The sequence below is a fragment of the Anopheles ziemanni genome, chromosome 3, assembly GCF_943734765.1.
Source record: "Anopheles ziemanni chromosome 3, idAnoZiCoDA_A2_x.2, whole genome shotgun sequence".
Classification (NCBI taxonomy): Eukaryota; Metazoa; Arthropoda; class Insecta; order Diptera; family Culicidae; genus Anopheles; species Anopheles ziemanni.
In genome coordinates, this window is record NC_080706.1 from 23,470,820 (window position 1) to 23,493,753 (window position 22,934).

Sequence of the window (22,934 nt, forward strand, 5' to 3'; positions counted from 1 at the left end):
GATCTATTTCGTTTAAGCCGGATGTATACGATAAAGTATTAACACATTTCTAAATGCATTCGTGAAACTTTCCTTCGAATGAGTCGTTTCTAAGAAATGGTGAGGTCCAAATTCAGCAGGTATTTGATATGGTTGAAAGAAACACAACACTTCAATGCTTTGCACATTTGCATTGAGTGATGTTTATTCTCAAACCGTAAAACAAGAATCGTGTCTAATGTGGATGAAACCGCGTTTCTCTTTGAACTAAATGCTAAGGACTGCGGTTACGATCATCTTAATCATAGTTTTCTTTGTTTCCTTTTCAGAAACCATTTGTCCCAAGTTTGAAAAATACGCGCAAAATACGGCTGCAAGGAGTGCTTTGAACCTACGTACCGCCAACAATTCTCGCCCTATAAATGTAAACTCTGTTGGCTGGATTTGCATCGACGGTAACGTACGGCTTATTACTGGAGACTAATATAAATGGAAAAAAGAAAAGACATGACAAAATAATTCAATTTGGCCTAATTTGTGTTTATTTATTTTATTGCAATTGTTGTGGGTAACGTGTTTTCTAATTCAAACAATGCAACAAGTTATCCCGCACTAACAGAGATTTTTTGGTATGCATTTTCCTCCAGCAACCTTGCGGATGTACCCAGCTTTGCAAACACATCCTTCAGGACACCTGACACACATCACATCAGACACCGGCTTTTTGCAGGTTCCTTCAACGCATGCCCCACAGCAAGTATAAACTTCGTTAACTGGACATTTCGGGGGTTTCGGCGTCGTTCCAGGAGCTATCAAAGAGAGAGGATTGTTTGTTTGTAAGCACGCAATGACTTAACGGTGAGAATGGATTCAGTATTTCAGTTATTATATGTTCAGACCTGGTTTAGATTCGCTTGTGGTGACTCCTTTACAGTAGTCAGACATTGCTTGTCCTGATGCCAAGCACACAAACACGCTGCAGACGAAGACTATCCTTACAATTGACACCATTTTAAGATTTTACTTTTTAAGTTTCTTGTATCCTTGCCGACTGCTGGCAGAGATGCGACTTAACTACGTTTTATACGCATATGACACCTATTGCGAGCGAATTCCAAAACAACATCTGTTTAAACAAGTGCGCAAGAGGGATTGAATTCATGTCTCGTTAGCATTTCCTGACGACAGCTTGTGGGTGACGATCTTTGTACAAAGCATCCCTCTATCTAAAAATTAGAGCAACACTTTCCGACTGATTTCTCTACGTTGCAATCCGTTGAGTATTATGACTCGCTTATTGGACATATTGACTCCACTGGGTATATTTGGTAAACTTGTACTGGTTGTATCGTTTAACATTTTAATATTATTCTATCACTCAGTGGTAAACCGGGGCATAAGTGTATTTTACTTCGATTCATTTCTGGAGCCCTATGTTTTTCACCATTTCAGCCACCTGCAAGTCAGGGTATTTTTATTTATCTCCTTTAGAACGTCGCAATGTTGTTGAGTCTTGTTTGAATTGATTTAGCTGCGTTGGGGTGGTATTGAGTATTTTAACGTCATGAAAAATGCCAACTATCTGTTTCTTTTAACATCATTTCACGATATTTTAAATACAAAAATTTCATAATACCAAATTTCATTGAGGCAAAACGCCCTTGAAATCCGAGAAACAACGATGTTTTACAAGAGAAGCTAAGCGTTCTATAGTTGCAAACTTAAATTTATTATCTCTCTCTTTTGGTTTCTGCCAGTAGCGCACATCGCTTGAACCAATTATCTGTTCTATTACCCAAAGTTGAACAGTTTGCACAGTTGTCTACCATTGAACATGCTTGATACAAAAATGGGTATAAAATACTGTTCCTTCGTGTCGATGTCTTCCATCCGGGATAAGGGTATCCGTTCGTACACTAAAGTGATGAAGCTGATTCTTCTAGCGCTTGGTGCGTTTGCATTGAGTCATGTTTCTACACAAACCGTAGAGCAAGAACCGTGTCTAGCTTGGATGAAGCCGCGTAAGTATTATTGTCTGCCGATCTTTTTCCTAAACGCTCAGGCTATTCAGAACATCGTTATTTTTTATTCCATACCAGAACCTGTTTGTCCAAAGTTTGAAAGATACACGTGCTGTAAGACATGCTACGAACCCACGTGCCGCCAGCCAATCCCTCCAGTCAGATGTAAACCCTGTACCAGTGGTGGATGTATTTGCATTGACGGTTACGTACGACGAACTATTGGAGGACGATGTGTTAAGGAAAAGCGATGTTATTAAAATGGGGAACACTTCCTTGAAAGTTAGAATGAAGAAAACTTAAGATGATTTGTATGAAGTATGAGATTTGGAGAAATGGAAAAGTTTCGAATGAAGAGAAATAAAGACATTTTTAACCTGTTTCGGTTAAGTCACTGATTATGTTGGATTTCTAAAGTCTCATTTACAAAAGCATGCTAATAGTTATAGTTGTGAATTGAATAAAACATTATATTATTGAAAAATTTATAGAAATATTTGGAAATCGAAACTGTATGAAAATCCAAAGGAATACAAACTCTTATAAAAAAGTTCAACTAATACTTTTAGTACGGAATCATGAAGGGCAATGCAAAAGTCAGCTTATATTTTTATTGCAATTATTGCGGGTATCGTTTTTCTAACTCAAACAATGTAACAGGTTATCTCTCACTAACAACGACTTTTTTGTATGCATTTTCCTCCAGCAACCTTGCGGATGTAGCCATCTTTGCAAACACATCCATCCGGACACCTGATGCACATCACATCAGACACCGGCTTTTTGCAGGTCGCTTCAACGCATGCCCCACAGGAAGTATAAACTTCGTTGACTGGACATTTCGGGGGTTCCGGCGTCGTTCCAGGAGCTATCAAAGAGAGAGGATTATTTGTTTATAAGCACGCAATGACTTAACGGTGAGAATTGGTTCAGTATTTCAATTCTTCTGTGTGCAGACCTGGTTTAGATTCGCTTGTGGTGATCCCCTTTGCTTGTCTTGATGCCAAACACACAAACAAGCTGCAGATGAAGAGTAGTCTTGCAATTGACATCATTTTAAGATTTTACTTTTTAAGTTTCTTGTAGCCTAGCCGCCTGCTGGCACAGACGCGACTTAACTACGTTTTATACGCATATGACCTCTATTGTGAGCAAATTCCAAAACAGCGTCTGTTTAAACAAGTGTGCAAGAGGGACTGAATTCATGGTTAGCATTTTCTGACGATACCTTCTTTGTACAAAGCATTGGTCTATCAAAAACTTAACACAGTGGTAGACAACACTTTCCGAATGATCTCGCCACGTTGCCATCTGATGAGCATTTTGACTCACTTATAGGCCATACTGATTTCACCGGTTATATTTGATAAACTTTTACGGGTTGTATCATTTAACGTGAACATTTTAATTTTATTCTATCGCTCAGTGGTAAATAGGGGCATAAGGGCAGACAATGGCTCTTTTACTTCGATTCATTTCTGGAACCGTATGTTTTCACAATTTTAGAAAGCCTCAAGGTATTTTGGTTTATTTCCGGTAGAACGTTGCTATGTAGGTGTGTACGTCAAATCTGTAATCTCAGTGTCTTGTTTGAGTTTATTCAGCTGTTTTCGGTTGGAATCGGAATCGCAACGTCATATAAAGTGCCAACTATCTGTTTCAAGCAGGATATTTTAAATGAAGAATAATTATAATACCAAATACACTCGCGGCAAAAAACCATTGAAGTCCGAGAAATAATCTAGTAAAGTGTTCAGTGCGAACTAAGACAACTAATGGAACGTTTTACTTTTGGTTTCTGCCAGTAGCGCACACCGCTTGAACCCATTTTCTGTTCGATTTCACAAAGTTGAACAGTTTGCACAGTTGTCTACCATCGGACATGCTTGATACAAAATTTGTATAAAACGCTGCTCCTTCGTCGATTTCTTCCATCCGGGATAAGAGTATTAGTCAAACGCTTAAATGATGAAGCTGATTCTTCTAGCGCTTGGTGCATTTGCAGTGAGTCATGTTTCTACACAAACCGTAGAGCAAGAACCGTGTCTAGCTTGGATGAAGCCGCGTAAGTATTACATTATATACATGTAACACTAGTACAATAAATAACCTCGTTATTTTTAATTTCATACCAGAACCCGTTTGTCCAAAGTTTGAAAGATACACGTGCTGTAAGACATGCTTTGAAACCACGTGCCGCCAGCCAATCCCTCCAGTCAGATGTGCACCCTGTACCAGTGGTGGATGTATTTGCATTGACGGTTACATACGACGAACTACTGGAGGACGATGCGTTAAAGAAAAGCGATGTTATAAGAATGGTAAAAACTTTTCCTTTGAAAGTTCAAGTGAAGAAAACTGAATATGTGAGGTGATTTACAGTAACATTGTAGGGCGAATCGTCAAACGCGGCGATGACTGTTTGGCAAATGTTACATACAGCTAGAAAAGCAAAAGAAGTCGAGTGAAATTCATAAAAAAGTTATTCAAAAGAAATAAACATTAACAAACAAAACACACAGGTTTTCTAAATTTTTATCTTTCATAAAGTTCGTATTCATTTTAGGGCAATCAAACATTGGAGATTTAGAGATCATAATGAATAACATAAGGGTTTTGATTACTTCACTGAGTATGTTGAATTTCTTAAGTTGTATTTACAAAATCATGCAAATAGTGAAAAATGAGTATTAAATTGCATATCACAGTATATTGTTTATAAATTTATTGATAGAATTGGAAATGAAATTCTTATAAACAATTTTTAACTTGGACATTTAGTAACATTAAAGACAATAGAAATATCTGGATGGCCGACGATTTTAACACTGTTTGAGTTCCCGGAATAGGACTGAGTCATCGCTCCATACACCATTTCGCTCCTTTCTTTAATGGTGAATACATATTTATCCAACATATTTGAAGACCAACGTATTGGAGAAACAATAGCCATACCTAATAGTTCGATAACGATTTGATCGACCACTTTTTCATTTATAATATATCGAGCACACGATATGCACACAAATCTCCGAGTAGTGAAGTTGTTGATACACCGAGAAATGTTCTTTCATAGTGGCCACAAAGGTTTACCATTCGAAGAATCAATACTTCATGTGAAAGCATCGTCCATCTTCATGTGAAAATTGGCCCATGAGCGCCTGGGCTCACCACCTCGACGGCGTGGGTTCGAATCCCAACCGCGACCGGACCCTCCCCTGTACGAGAGGACTAACTGTCCACGTACACATAGGGTAAAAGTCTCGTAAGTACTGAACGGGCAGGCATGACCAACAAGGTCGTTACGCCAAGAAGAAGAAAACATAGTCCACCTTCATGTTGTCGTTCGTAAGTAATCAATGTGACAAATTAAGAACATGGGAAAACATGAATTTCAGAATACCTTTATACTTTTACTATTCGAAGAGGTTTTTGGAGATTCGAAGTTTTAATTAAACCACCTCACGCATTCAGTTCCTTTCGTCGGAACTTTCAGAAGAATCGTCCTTTCCATTTCGATTACAACGCTTCTCCTTTATGCATTTCCCTCCGCTAACCTGTCGGATGAAGCCTGGCTTGCAAAAACATCCTTCCTGACACAAGAGGCAGTTTAAATCGGTAGCCGGATCCTTGCAGGTTGGTTGAACGCATGAACCACAACAGGAGTACACTTCTTTGGATGGACATTTGGGGGGTTTCGGTGAGGTCCCAGGAGCTATTAAAAGTAGTGGAGTTTTTTTTATTTGTTTGTTTTTAAATGATTCTTATCGATGAATTATGTATTCTTCAATGCGCTGACCTGGTTTAGATTCGCTTGTGGTGGTGGTGACCCCTTTACAGTAGTCAGACATTGCTTGTCCTGATGCCAAGCACACAAACACGCTGCAGACGAAGAACAGTCCCTTAATCGAAACCATTTTCAATATCTTTTGCTTAATTTTATGTACTGATTTGCAAAGAACTGTGCCATCGACATTTTATACGCATCTGAACTCCATAATTTTACGATGGTTTAACGATGGCGTCTATTTACACAAGTGCGCAAGAACGAAGAGGATCGCTTTTTCGTTGGAATTTCCGCATGACAACGTGAAGTATGCGAGACATATCATTTTTGCATTAAACCATTGATCATTTTATAATTATTGTGGCAATGGCAAAAGATGTTCCTCAATAGAACTTTAATTTGGGTTGTGCCATCCTGTAGTACATAAGCTTAGCTGTTTGCTCGCTAACAATTACAGTTTTACTTTGTTTCATTTCCGCAGTTCAATGTGTTGATGAAGTTTTTGCCCGACGGCTTCAAATCAAGGTATTGTTGTTTATCTCCCGTACAGCGTCTACAGAACGTCGTCATAGCATTTTCGGATACAACAAATCTGCAAACTGAATGTCTTGTTTGAGTTTATTCAACTGTACCGCGATGAAATCGTGTACTTCGACTTTTCCTTACGACACCGTTGGTGGTGTGGTTCTTTGGGTGGTCTGATATGGATAGGGAAATACCAACGATCTATTTCTTTTGAGCCGGATTTGTACGATAAACTATAAAACAAATTTAACTGCATTGGTGAAAATTCCTTCCAGTGCGTCGTCCTTAACAAACATTTAAAAAATAATGTGATGGGGTCCGAATTCGAAGAATTTTCAGTATACATGAAAGCAGGTAAGTACACGTTATCTAACAGAAGTTTTGTTTCTTACGTTCTTAAGTTCTGTCCTCATCATCATTGTCATCATCTTCATGTTCTTTCGATAATATTTTAAATTCTTACTCGACCCGGAATTCGCATACATTGTCTGTTTTTCTTCTGTACGACGAACGGTTCATGAATCAACAATCCAAAAGTTTCGGTGCGGGAGTCGTTTATTCAGTTGTCCGTTGTCAGACCTGTTGTTTTACGAAAATGTGTATAAAACGTTGCCACTTCGACTCAATTTTTTAACCATTGTGGATTTGAAAATTCTGTCAAGATGATGAAGTTGATCCTACTAACGCTTTGCGCATTCGCATTGAGTGATGTTTCCTCTCAAACCGTACAACAAGAACCGTGTCTGGCGTGGATGAAACCGCGTAAGTTTATTTGTTTCCTTTCGAAATAAATGCTAAGAGCTACGGGTACGATCATTTGTACCGTCGTTTTCTTTGATTCCTTTTCAGAACCCATTTGTCCCAAATTTGAAAGATACACATGCTGCAAGGAGTGCTTTGAACCAACATGCCGCCAACAAATCTCTAACGTCAGATGTAAACCCTGTACCAGTGGTGGATGTATTTGCATCGATGGTTACATACGGCTTACTGCTGGAGGACGATGTGTTAAAAAGGCTGATTGCGGAAGAATTTTTGCCTAAACCTACCTGCTCGATCGACTAATGGACTTGAGAAAAAGGGATATGAATAAAATACATAATTTGCAGCTCATGAGCTGCGTATCACTGCAGGCAAAACAATCATTTGTGTTCATTGTACGCTTTTTAATATACTATGGTGAGACTGTTGCTGTTTTTCGATTTGGTTTTAAACCTGTAGTCTTTAAAAAACTAACAACAATTGTGGAGAGGACATATTTGTTGCTGATCGAACATTTCAAGTCTTACATTCTACTTGGCGTAACGACTATCTTCGCCTGCCTCCGTAGTAGGAAGGGATTAGTAGACTTTTTCCCTTTGTGTACGTTTTCTTCCAGTAACCTTGCGGATGTAGCCATCTTCTCAAACGCATCCTTCCGGGCATCTTTTAAAGTGAACATCGGACATCAATTTTTTGCAGGACGCTTCAACGTATGCACTGTAACAGGTGTATACTTCGTTCGTTGGACATTTGGAGGGGTTTCACCCCAGGGCTCGAAGCTATCTACGAGAGAATGTACGTTTTTCCATAAAGGTACAAACTAATTGACCCCATCAATATATCTTCCGACATGGTTTAGATTCGCTTGTCCTCCAACAGTAATCAGGTAGTACTTGCCCTAGTGCCAAGCATACAAGGCAGCAGTCAAAGCGTAGTCTCACAATTGAAAACATTTTCGGTTTCTTTATATTTAGTTCCTTGTAGTGATTGTACGACTCATGTAAATTAAGTTTTAAACACATCTGAATGCCATAATTCCGCTAGAGGTCTAAGTATTTATCATACACAGGTGAGCAAGAAGGAAGTCGACGAAGTCCACGTTTGTGCGAGATGCTATTTAATGAAGAGCTTAAAGTATCGGTGTAGCAAATTTTTTTGATTTTATAATTATTTGAGATATGTAATATTACAAAAGTTATAGCTATACCGTTCAATTGAATAAAATTTTCTTGTATCACTGGTATCAGTGGTATACAGGCTGTGTGTGCCAACCAAACTTGGTGTGGAAACCAAACTTTTACTTTATTTCTTTACTTTAATTTTCAACAGCTTATCTCTGCTGTTGTTATTTCAAAATATTTTTGTTTATCATCTATGTAGCGTTGTGTTTCGCGTGGATGTTTTGTTTGACTAAGTGTCTTGTTTGAGTTTATTCAGCTGTATCATGGTGGTGATCGTGTACTGCGACGGTAGCTTACCTCCTCGATGGTAGAACGGTTTGATTTGGGGCTTTACACGTTTACAATATCTCGCTTACGTTTAAATCTCAGTTAATGCAAAACACGACTTCTCTTTTAAGTGAAGTCATTGCGTTGCCATATGAAACATTTTAGTTCTGCATTTGTCTTCCATTTCAACAATCTGTCAGCCTAATGGGAAAACTCTTATGTAATCTATCAGATGTTTTAGTATTGCAGAATTTTGCATGGAAAAGAGTATGTTTATTGTGTGTGGATTGTGATACGTTGTTTCATCTTTCCTCTTCAGCTTGATTGGAGCATTCGATGATCATTTCATCCTATAGCACTAAACGTTCTCATACGAAAGCGTATAGTACTGACGGTAAGAACGGTTCATCCATCGATCGGAAACGCCTCCATCCGCCATACATGTAGGGCTAGCAATTATTTTTCACCTTAACATCTAAATTTTCCACCTTGATTGCAACTACATGCTACAAGGCAAAAAGTGCTTATCATCTATTGATGTATGTACGTCAATCGAAAGGGGCGTGACGTGTATTGGAAAGGAAATAGCAAGACATGTGATACTTTCCCGTAATGCACAACGTACGGTGGAATGCGTTCATGTTTCTAGAACTTACTATTACAGACAACCGTGTACTGGTAGCGCTTGTACGATTTTGCACTTATCAATTTGATTTAAAAATATGTATATTATGAAAACAAGAATTTTTTTTAGATATACTAACAAAGTAAAATGTAGACATTGCCTTATCTTTTACTTATTAGGAACAATATCGTCGATAGCTCCAACAGTATTCTGAAAACAGTCGAAAGTACCACATGTTAGTATTGATGACAATGACGCTATTTTCTTTTACCGTTCCTTAAAAGCGCTGGGAAATTTGCTTCTTCTACTGCAATTACCTGTAATTAGCATTATTTATACTTACATTTACACCCTTAGCACTTGGTGTAGATTTCCCTCACCTGCAGTTACGTTCAAATCAATAGGAAATCAATAGCGAGTGTGATTGCATTTGTTTTTTCTTTTGAAAATCTTTGAGAGGCCAAGGATTCTTCATATGATGGTGGGAAAATGCAGGCAAATTAAACCAATAGCCTGGAGGAGTGACACTCACCTCGCCGAAACATGTTGCAGCGATGCTCTTTCTTTTATTGTTAACCTTCGTGGTACGGCCAACTCTGCTGAGAAAGTGAACTTAGATAATCGACGTCCAGGTGAGGGTTATTATGCCTCCCACGCCCGTCATGCCTTGTGATGATGTAGTTGGTGATGATATTGGAAAATAGGTTTCGCCAACCACGCGAGTTTCAGTTGATAGTGCGACCTCCCGGAGACAGCAATGCCGTAGCGTTGCAAATCTTCAGTTGAAGTTTAATGGTTGACGAGTTTAAACGTTAGAGAGGCAAATTAACACTATCCAGTAGATAAAGTTATGTGAAGTTACATAAACACAGGTGTAACAATTGTTTGGTTTTTTTTATCACTGATCGTATTTTTAATAACGTCAATCACCAGTTTATAACATCTGGGAAGATCAACGTAAAGATGGATCTGAAGGGAAGAAATTTTAAAAAGATTGGAATAATTTGTGCGCTGGTACTCGTATTTGGTGTGGTGTTCAGCTATGGAATATTCCCCTCCATTTTGCGGTTTATGATAAAGCAGGTTTGTGGCATGTTTTGAAATAAATAATTCAACTAATTTTGGCATCGCCTTTAAACGCATTGCATTGCAAAAAGAATGCTGTTGAAATCTTCAATTCATAGTATGCGTATGTGTGTTTTTTGTACATATTTTTAAAGAATGTTTTACTGAAGCCTGGAACTCAGATAAGAGACATGTTCGAGAAGATTCCGTTTCCGTTGGATTTTAAGCTTCATTTATTCAACGTGACGAACCCCGAAGAAATAATGCGCGGAGGTAAACCTCATGTCAATGATATAGGACCACTATATTTCGAGTAAGTAGTACGCAGCGTTGAGTTTGTTAGTTGCAAGTTTTATAAATTTGAGTAAACATATGCCTCAGATTACGGTTACTTATACTCCTAACGTACAAGATTTGATGCATTTTCCGTTAGTCACTTGTCTTATGTAGCCTTGTTTGCAGAAACATCCTTCTGCACAAACAAAACAATATACCTGCATTTTATTAGCACACGTCGGCTGAACGCACGAGCCGCAGCACTTATATTCCTCATTCGTTGGGCATGCTGGGGGTTTCACTACCGAGCCTGGAACTGTCATAACGATAGAAAATTTTGATAGTTCAGGTCATAGATCAGTTGAGAATAAAGAGGAGAGTTTCGTATTGTATTTTGCTGCAGGGCATTTTATTTCGCCCTAGGGAGGACTTTTTTATGTGCCGCTAGCAACAAAAAATAGGATGATCTTACTTAATGACGTAATGCAGTATGGGTGAGCTAGTGCTGAAGACACAAATAAACAGCAGATAAAGAGCACTCTTAGTACTGACACCATTTTGAAAGCTATCCAAACTCCTGGTATCCGATCAACTGTCGTCTGCGATCGATTTTAGCTGATTTTATAGGCGATAAGTTCGAATATTCTAGAGTCTTCGGCATTGAGTATGTTTAAACAGGTGCATACATACAATGTTTGACAGACCGGCAGTTTTACCGGCTCTCCCTTTGGCGCATAATATTTTAAACTTCACGGTTACAATATTCAACTTGATGTTCCCAATAGCGTTCTAACTAACTTCAGAATTGTAGTTAATTAATAAATAATGATAGTTGTTTAAAAACCATACTAAAATTATTTAGGTTTAATCTTTTTGCATATAAAAATTTGGAACATTCTCAGGGTATTTTACGAAATATAAAGTTTACTTTGTTATTATGAAAAAGGAAAAAAATGAAAAGCTGCAAGATGTTGTCATTTATTTTCAATCAAATTTCAAGAGAAGCTTCTTCAACCCATTTACACGGTGTCTTTATTTCACTTGCATCGATGTGTAGAATATGCATCATCTATCTAACCGGAGGATTTGCAATCGGTTTCCGGTACACATGGTTTTCCTTCCTTTTTACGGATAAAACCGGTAGCACAGTAGCATCCCTTATAGCACTTTGCATCGCATTTCCGATCGCGCGACATGTTCGCACAAGTTTGCTCGAAACACATTCCACAACAACGATACACTTCGTTAGCACCGCATTCCACTGCAAACGGAGAATACAATTAGTATACGAATACAACTATCCGGTGTGGTGCCAAATAGGCAGTACTTACTGTGCTGGTAGCATTTGAACATATCCTTATTTTCAATAAATGCTTGACCGTAGCTCACTGCCGCGAAGGCAACCAGGATCGATAGCACAACCAAATAGGTCCTCATTTTGCAGCTTAGTGTTTCGCACGATTGTGTGAAGATCGTCTACCAAATGCGGTCTAGGTTGCTTCGGCCGTTTTATGGTACCGATGGAGAGTTCTAGAACCGCGAACACAATACCCTGCCAATTGTCCAAATAAGCACACTGCAGCTTGTCAAAACAATAGATAATGGGGGCAATATCTCGCGACAACGTATCTGAGTAAGGTCGCATGGAAGAAAAGAAATAAGATTCGTAAACTACACCGATCGACAGCACACACATTTCTTTCTTTCACAACACAGCAGCGACTTTCAACAGAAAGGGATGTTTGTTACTGTCGTTTGGATGTTTACCAGTCAGTAGGACGATGGAACGTAAAGAACATTCAAGAATATTTTAAGAGTTTGAAAAATACTTACTCATTATTTGTGGTAAGTTATTTTTTCTATTTTCAATTGTTATAGTGAGAAAAAAATGAAACCATAAAAACCTCCACAAGGATTTAATCAAGTATACTGACCGAGTAAAACTACATATATTTTGATTTGCATGTTGCACCAGAAGTATATTTTACTTGTCGTCGACATTCATAAGAGAATCAATTAAGACAGTTGTTTGGACCGGTTTGAATATTTTCCAATCCCAATGTATTAGATAACAGATTCTTGCGGAGCATGTAACAATATCGAACAGACTTAATTTACTGTTCGAAGGAAGGACAATTTTTTATTGGAACGCAAGTGCCATTGCGAGATATCCGAACGTAGCCCAGCTTGCAGAAGCATCCTTCTACGCAGCGCGTATCGAGGCACCCGACCCATTGCGAGCAAGTGTTATAGCTACATGATCCGCAACAATGGTACACTTCGTTTATCTCACAAGGTTCTAGGAAAGAAAACAACGGTATGACGGAAGAAACGGTTAGACTCAGTTTAACTTAAAGATATTATAAGCAAAATCCAAGGAGAAACTAGATAACTTTACTTGGAGTGCATATAGCTTTTGTAGTGGTTGAACCTCTAGCCGTTGGAGTCGGTGCCGTTTGATGCGTCTCATTAACTGTAGCCGTTGGAAGCGTTCCGTTGATGGTTTGTAATGTTAAAGCGATCGGCGAGGATGATTTCGTAGTTGGTTTGGATGTTTTTCCAACTGTTACATACGGTGATGACGTGTCGTTAGGAGCAAATGTAGTGGTTGCTTGTGTTTCAGTTGATGCTGAAGCAGTTGTTGCTGTCGAAGAACTATTCCCTGCTGGTATTGGCGAAAACGATGCTGTTGTCGTAGGTGTGATAGTTGCTGCCTCTGTTGTTGTCGACGAATCGATATATGACTGAGTTGTTGACGTTTCATATGAGTAGTCTGGTGGTGTATTTGTTTCACTATGTGTTGGGACCTCACTCGTAGTGGTTAATATAGTAGTCGGGATAGTAGAAGGCCACTCAACTGGTGGGAATACTTTGGTTGGCGCAGTTGTCATAGATAGCGCTTGGACCGACATGCTATAACACAAACAAGTTAAAAATACGAAACTTTCCCAAATCTGACCCATTATGTATTTGGAAAATCTGTATGCCAACCCTTATCAATGTGCTAGGGAAGATTAATAAGAAGTTAAAATTGTGCAGTTTATAAACAACAATACTAAGAATTCACGAGCTCGTCGTGTAGCTGTGTAATTTCCTTGTTGAAAAGTTGAAAAATATTGTCGAGCTGAAGCTGATGACGGTGGCTCACCTTCTAATGTTGATGTGACGAGAACTTCAACAGAGCTCTGGAACGTTCTTTGAAACGTTGACTCATATCCAAATTTCAATGTGAGTGCAATGTCATTATACAGCTGGATCAATAGATTTGGTTTTGCTTTTATATGGCGCCATTCTTCAATGTCATGAAATGGAGGATGTTTTTGCTTGGCTTCCTAGCCGTTGTTTTACGTTCGCTGCATTCACTCGATGCACATAATTTGGCATTCTCAAACTTATTAATTATTCTACGGTGGGAATAATTTTTGGTTAACATTGTTATACCGAAACAACAGCACTTAATTTGTTTGTAGACTTGCTTAACAAATAAATAAATATACATAATTATCTGACAATCATGATTTTATTTCTTGCTTTGCTGGATACCATTGACAGGGAGTGGAAAGAAAAATATGATACTGTAGACAACGCTGAAGAAGACACCCTCACCTTTACCTTACGGAATACATGGATTTTCCGGCCCGATCTATCGGTGTTGACCGGCGAGGAGATCGTAACACTGCCACATCCACTGATGATGGGTGCCCTACTCATGGTGCAACGGGACCGTGAAGCAATGATGCCACTGGTGACGAAAGGTATCAACATCATCTTTGCGCCACTCGAATCGGCCTTCCTGAAGGTGCGTATCATGGACCTGTTGTTCGACGGTATCTATATCGACTGCAGTAGCAACGACTTTGCCGTCAAGGCACTGTGCTCCGGCTTGGATTCGGAAGGTGCCGTTAGTCCACATAATGAGACACATTACAAGTTTTCCTTCTTTGGCATGGTAAGTAATGGTTGGCACTGTGTTGTTGTGCGAATATCTTCCTTCTACTTTGCTTACGACTTCGACAGCGTAACCATACGGATGCGGGTCGGTGGGTCGTGTACCGTGGAGTGAAAAATATTCGTGACCTGGGCCGTGTTATTTCGTTCAACGATGAAACAGAAATGGACATCTGGGATGGAGACGAGTGTAATCAGTACATCGGTACGGACTCTACCATCTTTCCGCCGTTCCTCACTAAGCAGGATCGGCTGTGGGCATGGTCCCCAGAGGTGTGCCGCTCGTTAGGTGCTCACTATGTGCAAAAATCTAAGTACGCTGGCTTACCGATGAGCTTTTTTGAACTTGATTTCGGCGATCTAAAGGTAAGTAGCTAGAGAGAGTACTTGTTCGATATACGTACTACAATGGAATCTTAATACCCTCCGCAGAATGAGCCACATAATCATTGTTTCTGTCGAGACCCACCAGACGAGTGCCCACCACGTGGAACTATGGACTTGTCGCCATGTCTCGGAGGACCTATAATCGGTTCTAAACCTCATTTTTACGGGGCAGATCCAAAACTCGTCGAAGCCGTTGACGGGCTAGCGCCGAATAAAGAAAAGCACGATGTCTACATTCATTTTGAACTGGTGAGTTTCGATGACGTAAAATGATACAATTGAGGATCAACTCAGGATTCTTCAAATGATCGGGCTTGTCTGTCTGTTGGGCTACTTATAGTTCACGGGGAGCCCTGTGTCAGCTGCAAAACGTTTGCAGTTCAGCATGGACTTGGGCCCAATTCACAACCACGATTTGTTCGGACAACTGCCACAAGTGATATTACCAATGTTCTGGGCCGAGGAAGGTGCTTCTCTCAATAAAACCTGGACCAACCAGCTCAAATACCAGCTCTTTCTGTGAGTAGCAACAAGCACAGTCTAAGGAGCGTTACAGTTGCGTGAATTAAATCGTTTTTTTTCTAGAGGTCTTAAGTTCAATGCAACCGTTAAGTGGCTAACCATTATCATCGGAACCGTGGGAGCCATAGGTTCGGCATATATGCACTTCCGCAAAGATGCAAAAACCACTGATGTAACAGCAGTTACCGCAGCTACATCTCCGGCAGCCAGTCCATCGTCGGGTAAGCAAGCAGTGGTAAACTTGGCACTTGGAAAAAACCTACCACCTGTTATTGATGGATTGGATAAACCGCCTAAGTTAACGTCGGCCGATGCACGTCACGACAGATACTAGAATTTGCATTTCATTGCCTCATTCGGCATGTTAGTACACATATCCAAAGATTCTAGAAATCATGTATCGGATATCGAGGCGATATGCACACCTACTATCGTAGTACTTATTGATGCTACAATATTAAAACGCACCGCATCACAGTTTGAATATAGTTTGTTGAATAAAGGACACATATTAAAAACTGCATTATGTATTATTTATTTACTGGCTCAAAATGGGGAACAAAATCACGGCATTAACGATCGGAACAATTTTCTTCGGATGGGCAGTTTTGTTGTGGAATAACGAATTTCTTTTACAAGAAATATGGGCAAACTATATCTCATCTTGTAGAAGCATCCTTCCACACATCGATTATCGATTATCCGAACCATTCACGACAAGTATTGTAGCTGCAAGATCCATATCACTGGTAAATTTCGTTGCGTTCACAGTTGTGTACATCGAAACAATTGTAGTTTTTATAAATCGTCGCATAAAATAAAAAAATAAATTGAATGTTTGGGCCAACATTAAAAATATGATAATTACTTGGAGTACAGAGACGTTTTGTTGTTGTTGTTAATCGAATAGTCGAAGTGATGGGGCTTCTTGTATTGGAAACAGCCGTTGTTTTGCTCGCTACTTGATTAGGGACAGTACTAACCAAATCATAGGGACTGAATGCAATGAGACTGTCTTATGACAAACCAACTTAAATAATATTTGTTTGAAAATCTTGTCGTTATTGTGTGAAATGGTGGATTGTGTTTTGGTATTTGGTGTGTCTCAGGGAGTGCAGAAAATGATCGCATTTTGTGTGCAGCTGTGTTCGTAAAGTTTGCTCAAAGAACCATGTGTGTTGATTTTTATTAAACCATGTTAAAAGATACATTTCTATTGTGGTGTAACCCTGGAACGATTGTTCAATTGAACGCGATTCATAATTCTCGTGACTGGAGCTGCGCAGTTGTATTCTTTTCAATTTCCAACATTTAAAACTGTTTCAGTAAACCTCCTCCAGGCCTGCAGGGCCCCCAGGAGAGCTAGTTTCCCCAGGCGAGATAGTTTCCTCAGTTAAGCTGGTTAGTATAGTGATCTTCTTCCATGCGAGCTGGTTGGTTGCTGTACTGATTGTTCCACCATTCCCCAAGGATGCTGATTTCTATGGCGACCAATCCAATGCAATGGGATGTGTTCGTTGTGTTCCCATTCAAAGGTGAGGTTCTGCATCTCTTATAGTGCTTTCCTTTATCCAAATAGGAACCTTTCGGTAAAACCTCACACCGAAAATCCCACACTTATGGTTATTTAATATATAATAATTATAATAATATCGATGTTTTTAGAACACCGAAGATTTATTGGGGAGGGCAGTTTTGATAGGGGATGCACGTTCCGTTTCGAGATATACGAACGTATCCCACCTTGCAGAAGCATCCTTCCACGCAGCGCGTATCGAGGCATCCGACCCATTCGCTACAAGTGTTGTAACTACAAGATCCACAACATTGATAAACTTCGTTCAGTCCACAGCTTTCTACGAATATGAAAGAAAGAAAAAAGGTTTTGTAACAAGTGGTATCTCAAATAAGCATGGAGAATGATCAAATGAAAAAGCAAAGCATATCAACGTATATCATAAGTAAATCAAATTTGTGTTGCATTAGCCAATAAGATGCAATGTTTCAAAAGATAATTAAGTTGATGTTCCGATCTTACTCAAGACAGTTCATTCTCAAAACGTATATTATTTGAAAACTTACTTGGAACACAGGGACGTTGCGTTGTCGTCGTTAACTGAGTTGTAGTAGAGATGGGTCTTGTCGTTGTAGAAGTACTAGGCTTCGTTGTTGTTGTAGTAGTTGTGGGTCTTGTTGTAGTAGTTGTAGTGGAAGTCGAAACGAGACTTGTTGTTGAGATAGTAGAAGTAGTTCTAGTAGTTGAAGTAGTAGGAACAGCACTTGTTGTTGATGTTGTGGCACTAACAGCCGCAGTAGATGTAGAAACACTGTTCGTCGATTGGCTTCCTGTTGAAGCCGGAATAGCGGTCGTGGTTGTACCTCCAGCTACAGTTGATGTCGAACCATTGCTCACAGTTGTCGATTGGCTTCCTGTCGAATTAGAAGGAGCAACTGTTGTGGTTGTACCTCCAGCTACAGTCGATGTCGATCCAGTGATCACAACTGTGGTTGAACCTCCAGCTACAGTTGATGTCGTACCATTGCTCACAGTCGTCGATTGGCTTCCTGTCGAATTAGAAGGAGCAACTGTTGTGGTTGTACCTCCAGCTACAGTCGATGTCGACCCAGTGATCACAACTGTGGTTGTACCTTCAGCTACAGTTGATGTCGTACCATTGCTCACAGTCGTCGATTGGCTTCCTGTCGAATTAGAAGGAGCAACTGTTGTGGTTGTACCTCCAGCTACAGTCGATGTCGATCCAGTGATCACAACTGTGGTTGTACCTCCAGCTACAGTTGATGTCGTACCATTGCTCACAGTCGTCGATTGGCTTCCTGTCGAGTTAGAAGGAACAACTGTCGTGGTTGTTCCTCCAGCTACAGTCGATGTGGACCCAGTGATCACAACTGTGGTTGTACCTCCAGCTACAGTTGATGTCGTACCATTGCTCACAGTCGTCGATTGACTTCCTGTCGAATTAGAAGGAACAACCGTCGTGGTTGTACCTCCAGCTACAGTCGATGTCGACCCAGTGATCACAACTGTGGTTGTACCTTCAACTACAGTTGATGTCGTACCATTGCTCACAGTCGTCGATTGGCTTCCTGTCGAATTAGAAGGAGCAACTGTTGTGGTTGTACCTCCAGCTACAGTCGATGTCGATCCAGTGATCACAACTGTGGTTGTACCTCCAGCTACAGTTGATGTCGCACCATTGCTCACAGTCGTCGATTGGCTTCCTGTCGAGTTAGAAGGAACAACTGTCGTGGTTGTACCTCCAGCTACAGTCGATGTCGACCCAGTGATCACAACTGTGGTTGTACCTCCAGCTACAGTTGATGTCGTACCATTGCTCACAGTCGTCGATTGGCTTCCTGTCGAGTTTGAAGGAACAACCGTCGTGGTTGTACCTCCAGCTACAGTCGATGTCGACCCAGTGATCACAACTGTGGTTGTACCTTCAGCTACAGTTGATGTCGTACCATTGCTCACAGTCGTCGATTGGCTTCCTGTCGAATTAGAAGGAGCAACTGTTGTGGTTGTACCTCCAGCTACAGTCGATGTCGATCCAGTGATCACAACTGTGGTTGTACCTCCAGCTACAGTTGATGTCGTACCATTGCTCACAGTCGTCGATTGGCTTCCTGTCGAATTAGAAGGAGCAACTGTTGTGGTTGTACCTCCAGCTACAGTCGATGTCGATCCAGTGATCACAACTGTGGTTGTACCTCCAGCTACAGTTGATGTCGTACCATTGCTCACAGTCGTCGATTGGCTTCCTGTCGAGTTAGATGGAACAACTGTCGTGGTTGTACCTCCAGCTACAGTCGATGTCGATCCAGTGATCACAACTGTGGTTGTACCTCCAGCTACAGTTGATGTCGTACCATTGCTCACAGTCGTCGATTGGCTTCCTGTCGAGTTAGAAGGAACAACTGTCGTGGTTGTACCTCCAGCTACAGTTGATGCCGTACCATCGCTTACAGTCGTTGTTTGGCTTACTGTCGAGTTTGAAGGAGCTACTGTCGTGGTTGTACCTCCAGCTACAGTCGATGTCGTACCATTGTCCACAGTTGTCGATTGGCTTCCTGTCGAGTTCGAAGGAACAACTGTCGTGGTTGTACCTCCAGCTACAGTCGATGTCGTACCACTGTCCACAGTTGTCGTTTGGCTTCCTGTCGAGTTCGATGGAACTACTGTCGTGGTTGTACCTCCAGGTACAGTTGATGCCGTACTATTGCTCACAGTCGTCGATTGGCTTCCTGTCGAGTTCGAAGGAACAACTGTCGTGGTTGTACCTCCAGCTACAGTTGATGCCGTTCCATTGCTTACAGTCGTTGTTTGGCTTACTGTCGAGTTCGATGGAACTACTGTCGTGGTTGTACCTCCAGGTACAGTTGATGCCGTTCCATTGCTCACAGTGGTCGTTTGACTTCCTGTCGAATTTGACGGAACTACTGTCGTGGTTGTACCTCCAGCTACAGTTGATGTCGTATCATAGCATACAGTACTCGCTTGGCTTGTTGTCGAGTTCGAAGGAGCTACTGTCGTGGTTGTACCTCCAGCTACAGTTGATGCTGTACCATTGCTCACAGTCGTCGTTTGGCTTCCTGTCGAGTTTGAAGGAACTACTGTCGTGGTTGTACCTCCAGCTACAGTTGATGCCGTTCCATTGGTCACAGTCGTTGTTTGGCTTATTGTCGAGTTCGATGGAACAACTGTCGTGGTTGTACCTCCAGCTACAGTTGATGCCGTACCATTGCTCACAGTCGTCGACAAGCTTCCTGTCGAGTTTGAAGGAACTACTGTCGTGGTTGTACCTCCAGCTACAGTTGATGCCGTTCCATTGGTCACAGTCGTCGTTTGGCTTCCTGTCGAGTTCGAAGGAACTACTGTCGTGGTTGTACCTCCAGCTGCAGTTGATGCCGTTCCATTGGTCACAGTCGTCGTTTGGCTTCCTGTCGAGTTCGAAGGAACTACTGTCGTGGTTGTACCTCCAGCTACAGTTGATGCCGTACCATTGCTCACAGTCGTCGATAAGCTTCCTGTCGAGTTCGATGGAACAACTGTCGTGGTTGTTCCTCCAGGTACCGTTGATGCCGTACCATTGCTTACAGTCGTTGTTTGGCTTCCTGTCGAGTTTGAAGGAACTATTGTCGTGGTTGTTCCTCCAGCTACAGTTGATGCCGTTCCATTGCTCACAGTCGTCGTTTGGCTTCCTGTCGAGTTTGAAGGAACTGCTGTCGTGGTTGTACCTCCAGCTACAGTTGAAGCCGTTCCATTGGTCACAGTCGTCGTTTGGCTTCCTGTCGAGTTCGAAGGAACTACTGTCGTGGTTGTACCACCAGCTACAGTTGATGCCGTACCATTGCTCACAGTCGTCGATAAGCTTCCTGTCGAGTTCGATGGAACAACTGTCGTGGTTGTACCTCCAGGTACCGTTGATGCCGTGCCATTGCTCACAGTCGTTGTTTGGCTTTCTGTAGAGTTTGAAGGAACTATTGTCGTGGTTGTACCTCCAGCTACAGTTGATGCCGTTCCATTGGTCACAGTCGTCGTTTGGCTTACTGTCGAGTTCGAAGGAACTACTGTCGTGGTTGTACCTCCAGCTACAGTTGATGCCGTACCATTGCTTACAGTCGTCGATAAGCTTCCTGTCGAGTTCGATGGAACAACTGTCGTGGTTGTTCCTCCAGGTACAGTTGATGCCGTACCATTGCTTACAGTCGTTGTTTGGCTTACTGTCGAGTTTGAAGGATCTACTGTCGTGGTTGTACCTCCAGCTATAGTTGATGCCGTACCATTGGTCACAGTCGTCGTTTGGCTTTCTGTCGAGTTCGAAGGAGCTACTGTCGTGGTTGTCCCTCCAGCTACAGTTGATGCCGTACCATTGCTTACAGTCGTTGTTTGGCTTATTGTCGAGTTCGATGGAACAACTGTCGTGGTTGTTCCTCCAGGTACAGTTGATGCCGTACCATTGCTTACAGTCGTTGTTTGGCTTACTGTCGAGTTTGAAGGATCTACTGTCGTGGTTGTACCTCCAGCTATAGTTGATGCCGTACCATTGGTCACAGTCGTCGTTTGGCTTACTGTCGAGTTCGAAGGAACTACTGTCGTGGTTGTACCTCCAGGTACAGTTGATGCCGTACCATTGCTTACAGTCGTCGATAAGCTTCCTGTCGAGTTCGATGGAACAACTGTCGTGGTTGTTCCTCCAGGTACAGTTGATGCCGTACCATTGCTTACAGTCGTTGTTTGGCTTATTGTCGAGTTCGATGGAACTACTGTCGTGGTTGTACCTCCAGCTACAGTTGATGCCGTACCATTGCTCACAGTCGTCGTTTGGCTTCCTGTCGAGTTCGAAGGAACTACTGTCGTGGTTGTACCTCCAGCAACAGTTGATGCCGTACCATTGCTTGGAGTGGTCAATTGTCCCACTGTGGAATTTGAGGCTGGAATCGCTGTCGTGGTTGTACTACCAGCAGCGGTTGAATCATTGGCCAGGGTCGTCGTTTGGTTTCCTGTGGAAATAGGCGTTGTGGTCGTATCAGCTGTTACAGGCGCCGTTGGACTATTTGTCATTAATGTAGCTTGGCTACCTGTTGCAGTTACTCCCGTCGTTGTAATGCTGGCGGTAGTTGTCGTTTGTCTTGTTATAGGCAGAGTTCGAATAACTGTAGTTCGTGATACAGTCGTCAGATCTGCTAGGTATGCAGGGTTATCTGGATCGTTTGTCGGTTGGGTTTCAGGTGTTTCGGTTGGATCGAATGTTTGACCTAACACTGCATAGTTCAAATTTGAAAATGTCAACAGAACAATCAACGCAGACTTTAACCTCATTTTTATGCAAAATGTCCTGTACCGGTTCGCCTGATTTTAGTGACTGCATATATGCATCGTAATGGGGCCATTATATACTGCTATGCTGACCTTGTAGCACACCGAATGCTATACAGAGCGTTATTCGTATAGAGTTCAGCTGTGTAAATAACATTCTGCAACGTTTCCAGTGCCAATCTCAACATACCGCTAGAAACAATATTGCACAGCATTAATTGATGTGTGCGTCGTGGAATATTATGTATTGTTCAGTAATATATAGCAATTCATTGTCAAATAAATAGCACATCATTATTATTATAATTATTATTGTTATTGAATAAGTGTTCACGGTGCACTTTTTGTGATAAATGGGCTCAAATCTAATCAAAGTGATTTGACTTGGTTTTGACTCTATACACTTCTTCTTCTTCTTGGCGTAACGACCTCTAGCTCTTGGATCTTGGACTCTATACAATCTATAGATTTATTATGGATATGTAAAACTAAAATTTTGCAATGTTATTGTCATCGTTGCTTAAAAATACCATTCTTGGTAGAGTTCAAGAGATCGTTATTTATTTCATGGGACAATTTTGATACGGAACACAAGTTCCGGTACGAGATATACGGACATACCCTTCCTTGCAGAAGCACCCTTGAACACATCGATTTTCTAGACAGCCGACCCATTCCCGGCAGGTGTTGTAGCTACAAGATCCACAGCACTGGTAAACTTCATTGATACCACACCATTCTGCAAAATAAA

General features: G+C 41.2%; 2 protein-coding genes across 2 annotated transcripts; one reads left to right on the plus strand and one right to left on the minus strand.

The window, feature by feature from the left end:
* The first annotated feature begins 10,110 nt into the window (after positions 1 to 10,110).
* LOC131288831 (sensory neuron membrane protein 1) lies at positions 10,111 to 15,679 on the plus strand. The gene is made up of 7 exons (XM_058318009.1): positions 10,111 to 10,230; positions 10,368 to 10,525; positions 14,041 to 14,437; positions 14,506 to 14,802; positions 14,869 to 15,072; positions 15,164 to 15,342; positions 15,409 to 15,679. Exons 1-7 carry the CDS (start codon positions 10,111 to 10,113, stop codon positions 15,677 to 15,679), a joined length of 1,626 nt encoding a protein of 541 aa, XP_058173992.1.
* Positions 15,680 to 17,501: 1,822 nt separating this feature from the next.
* On the minus strand, positions 17,502 to 21,928 carry LOC131284372 (mucin-22-like). Its single transcript, XM_058313227.1, has 2 exons — positions 17,651 to 21,928; positions 17,502 to 17,597 (listed from the first exon to the last, which is right to left on the minus strand). Exons 1-2 carry the CDS (start codon positions 21,926 to 21,928, stop codon positions 17,502 to 17,504), a joined length of 4,374 nt encoding a protein of 1,457 aa, XP_058169210.1.
* Between the last annotated feature and the right edge of the window lie 1,006 nt (positions 21,929 to 22,934).

What these genes read in the sequence shown, in the direction of transcription:
- LOC131288831 (XM_058318009.1), top strand. Translation starts at nt 10,111, where the DNA reads ATGGATCTGAAGGGAAGAAATTTTAAAAAGATTGGAATAATTTGTGCG. An exon ending in ATAGGACCACTATATTTCGA is followed by an intron (nt 10,526 to 14,040) that starts GTAAGTAGTACG and finishes TACCATTGACAG; the next exon opens with GGAGTGGAAAGAAAAATATG. An exon ending in AGTTTTCCTTCTTTGGCATG is followed by an intron (nt 14,438 to 14,505) that starts GTAAGTAATGGT and finishes CGACTTCGACAG; the next exon opens with CGTAACCATACGGATGCGGG.
- LOC131284372 (XM_058313227.1), bottom strand. Translation starts at nt 21,928, where the DNA reads ATGACAAATAGTCCAACGGCGCCTGTAACAGCTGATACGACCACAACG. An exon ending in TTTCTACATCTACTGCGGCT is followed by an intron (nt 17,598 to 17,650) that starts GTTAGTGCCACA and finishes TTCAACTACTAG; the next exon opens with AACTACTTCTACTATCTCAA.